Source organism: Hydractinia symbiolongicarpus, chromosome 4 (genome assembly GCF_029227915.1).
Source record: "Hydractinia symbiolongicarpus strain clone_291-10 chromosome 4, HSymV2.1, whole genome shotgun sequence".
NCBI lineage: Eukaryota > Metazoa > Cnidaria > Hydrozoa > Anthoathecata > Hydractiniidae > Hydractinia > Hydractinia symbiolongicarpus.
The window spans coordinates 10274984-10278298 of record NC_079878.1 but is presented as its reverse complement, the minus strand read 5'-3'; the positions used below and the strand labels follow the sequence as shown (position 1 = coordinate 10278298).

At 33.1% G+C, this 3315-nt stretch overlaps 1 protein-coding gene across 1 annotated transcript; it reads right to left on the bottom strand.

Moving 5' to 3' along the window:
• Positions 1 to 238: 238 nt before the first annotated feature.
• On the bottom strand, positions 239 to 1210 carry LOC130642228 (neuropeptide Y receptor type 1-like). The gene has a single exon (XM_057449316.1). The coding sequence runs from the start codon at positions 1208 to 1210 to the stop codon at positions 239 to 241; it is 972 nt and encodes a 323-aa protein (XP_057305299.1).
• Positions 1211 to 3315: the final 2105 nt, after the last annotated feature.

Here is a 3315-nt window from a genome sequence, read left to right as displayed (position 1 = left end):
TTAATATAATATAGCCCATTTACGATAAGATACATTCATATTAAATGCTTTAGCATACGGAAAGTTTCTCACTCCAAAGTCAAACAAACGATTCGTCCAGTATTTAAGTGTTATTTTATTAATTAATAAATATTTCATAACTTTAGTTTTTGTATTTAAGCAGTACAATGGCATTTTAACGAAACTGTTTCAGCTTGGATTTTTGAGAAAAAATAATTTTGTTTTGCTTTTTATTTATTTATAATGAACAGAGTGTTATGGTTATTGTTTCTGTGTCGGGTTCTCTCTTGAATAACTTGGCAATATATTTCTTGCAATCATGGGAAATCACCATGTAGATAAATGGATCCAATATGGAGTTCACAAAAGCCAAACTAAAAAACACATACTCCACGTCCAGTGCGTATTTCCAGCCATCCAGCGCACCGCTGGCTTTTATTAGTGCAAATGTAGATAAGGGTAGCCAGCAAGCCATAAAGGCACAGACGGACAAAGCAGCAATTTGCAGAACTTTCCTTTCGTTATCTGACATTTTGTTTTTTTTCTGTTTTGATTTCTTCTCCTTTACCCAATTAGATGTTGATGGTTCCGATAGATTTGTCCAGGTTATGTCTGTTTTGGCAACTTTTCTTTTTTGCTCTCTTATTGATGCATATATGCTCCAATAGCAGTAACAAAAACCAAGAGATACCACGTACGTTGACAGGGGAAACAAAATGGTTTCAAATTTGTTATGTTCCTTTACTGTTAGGGTAAACTTCATGGCACAATAGTAACCAGTGACAAAAACTAGAGCGACAAGCCAGATGCAGTAACAAATGTTAATGGCAATTCTCCTTGTGATCTTTCTATAAAGCAATGGCTTTCTCGCTGCAAGCATTCTCACAACTGTAAAAGTCATAAGATTTAAAACTGAGAGCAGCAATGACAACCTCAACATGAAGTTTTTAGTCACATGAAGGGCTTCCAAAAGAACTTTATTTCCTTTGTAGTTTGTTTTTAAAAGAAATGCAAACACTTTAACCATGATGATCATAAAACCAACCATTATATCAGAGATGGATAGATTTAGAATAAACACCAAAGAAGGAGACAAGACCCTCTGCATATTAGTCTTGAACATCACTACAATCTCAAGTATGTTTAATATTATTATCAATGCTGCATTTACTGGACTGATGTAGGTAAAAATAATAGCATTAAGCTTCATGTTGAAGCTGTGCAACTTTATCTAAAGTTGCATTTACTACTTTTCCACTCCTCCTTTAACTATATTAATAACAATAATGTGTGAGAATTTTCGTTTTTTCCTAAATACTGTAATCAAAAAACAAAAGCCTGAAAATAGAATTTCAATATAAAATATATAAACTGTTTTTTATTAGCTAATTTTCCTGTGAGAAACAGGTGATTCTTGAAGTCACGTTTTTCTTAGGAATGCATAGAGAAATAAAATGATTTGAGTAAAAAATGTATCTAAAACTAACGCAACGACGGAGTTTAACTTTTGCAGGTGTGTGAAGCCGGTAAACAACGTAAAAAAGGCGTTGACCACAGTTATACAATATCCACATTTTTTAACAATCCACTAAACCATCGTAAAGGTAAAAAATAGGTAAGGTTAGTGTGCAAAAATCAGAACTGTTTAAATTTTGAACTAATTGATCTAAGAGAAACTGTTTACGAAGATTTACCGCACTTTAATAAATATGTAAGATGTGGAAAATCTTTTGGAGTTTTATTCTAACTTTTCGTTCTTCCCTTTCGACTTTTATTTCCGATTAACCAGATCTTTTTAGATCTTAATTGATAAATCCGTAACTGCACGTGTCCTACATATAAGCATTCAAATAATCGATTGTCGTGTTATATTAGAATTTGGTTGTTCTTTTGCAGTATAATATGTCCGAGACTATAGATTAATTAACGCACTGATGTGAACATCAATTGTTGTGTATATAAAAAACAAACAACTTTAATCCGAACACATCTAGGAGTTATCTATCATAAAGAGCTGTTGAAGAATTTTAAGATGATTTTGCTTTCTCCTTTAAACATTTATTTTTATTTACTTTCTCAACATTTTATGACGAACATTATATAATTGTTTATATGATTTACTTGTGAGGGATAAGCTGAGTTAAAACTTGGTTTTTTTATACAGATTAGGCATTAAATAGTGCAAAAATAATTCAACAAGTTCTAATAATGGTTGTATTCGCATTATATATCACACTAGTCCACAAGGCCCGCGAAGAAATCCACTTAGGCAGAAGGCAATAGAAAAAATGTTGTTTGAGTCTTTTTGCTGACTTCAGCAGTGCATATACAAAAAAATAATTTGAGAAACTTGTTTCCATGTTGCATCCATTGTGTAGAGGTTAAAGCGCTGATCGAGAAAATGTATACGATAATGTGCTTTTGATGAGCGGTTAATGAGACATGCGGTTTTAGAAATTTTGCTGACGTCAGCAACGTCTCCACAAAGTACAAATTTTTTTAGAAATTTGTATACCTGTTGCCTTCATAGTATAGATCTTGAAACGCTGATTAAGAAAATGTATAGGATTATGTACTTTTGACAAACAATTGCAGAGATATTGGGGGTTTGAAGGTTTTTTAATGACGTCATCAACCCGTCCATTCCAAAACGGATTCGGGGACACAGGTTTGAGAAACTTACGCACAGGTGGTCCTTAGTTACCCACGCAGTGTAAAATCATTGACGTCATCACCTCGTTTCCAAGTTACTTGGCTTTAAATTTTAGGTGCACTATAATGGCTTCATTAACTTAATATATAGTAGTAGCCGAGTTCCCGTGGAAGAATCCACTGTATTTCTCATGTAATTCATAGAACAGATATACCATCAAAAAGCAAACAATACAACAGTGCGAATCTTACAATCTGTATTATTATATAAATGACCGAAAAAATGAAGCTGTTTAACAACTGCGGTATATATGTGATATTTATAATCTAAATCGTCTAAAATTTCTTGCTCTGACCCTCTGACAATGCGAAAATTATTCGGAAAGAATTTTACCATCGCATTTTAAAATACATCTCACTAAATGTCTCCATGAAATGCGTGTAAGGGATACCAAACAAAAACATACAGCATGGTAATTTGAATTTTTAAAACTTGCAATCCAACCTCAGCCCTTTGTCTATTTTTTGTAACGGGACGGAAAAGAGAGAGAAAAAGCCCTGGGATCGAGGTTGCTCACAGTCTACATTACTTTATATTTATACCCGTTGAAACCAAAACGTTGAAAATATAAGCAGGTGCAACAAAAGAAAATAAAAAAAGCA

What these genes read in the sequence shown, in the direction of transcription:
- LOC130642228 (XM_057449316.1), bottom strand. Translation starts at nt 1,210, where the DNA reads ATGAAGCTTAATGCTATTATTTTTACCTACATCAGTCCAGTAAATGCA.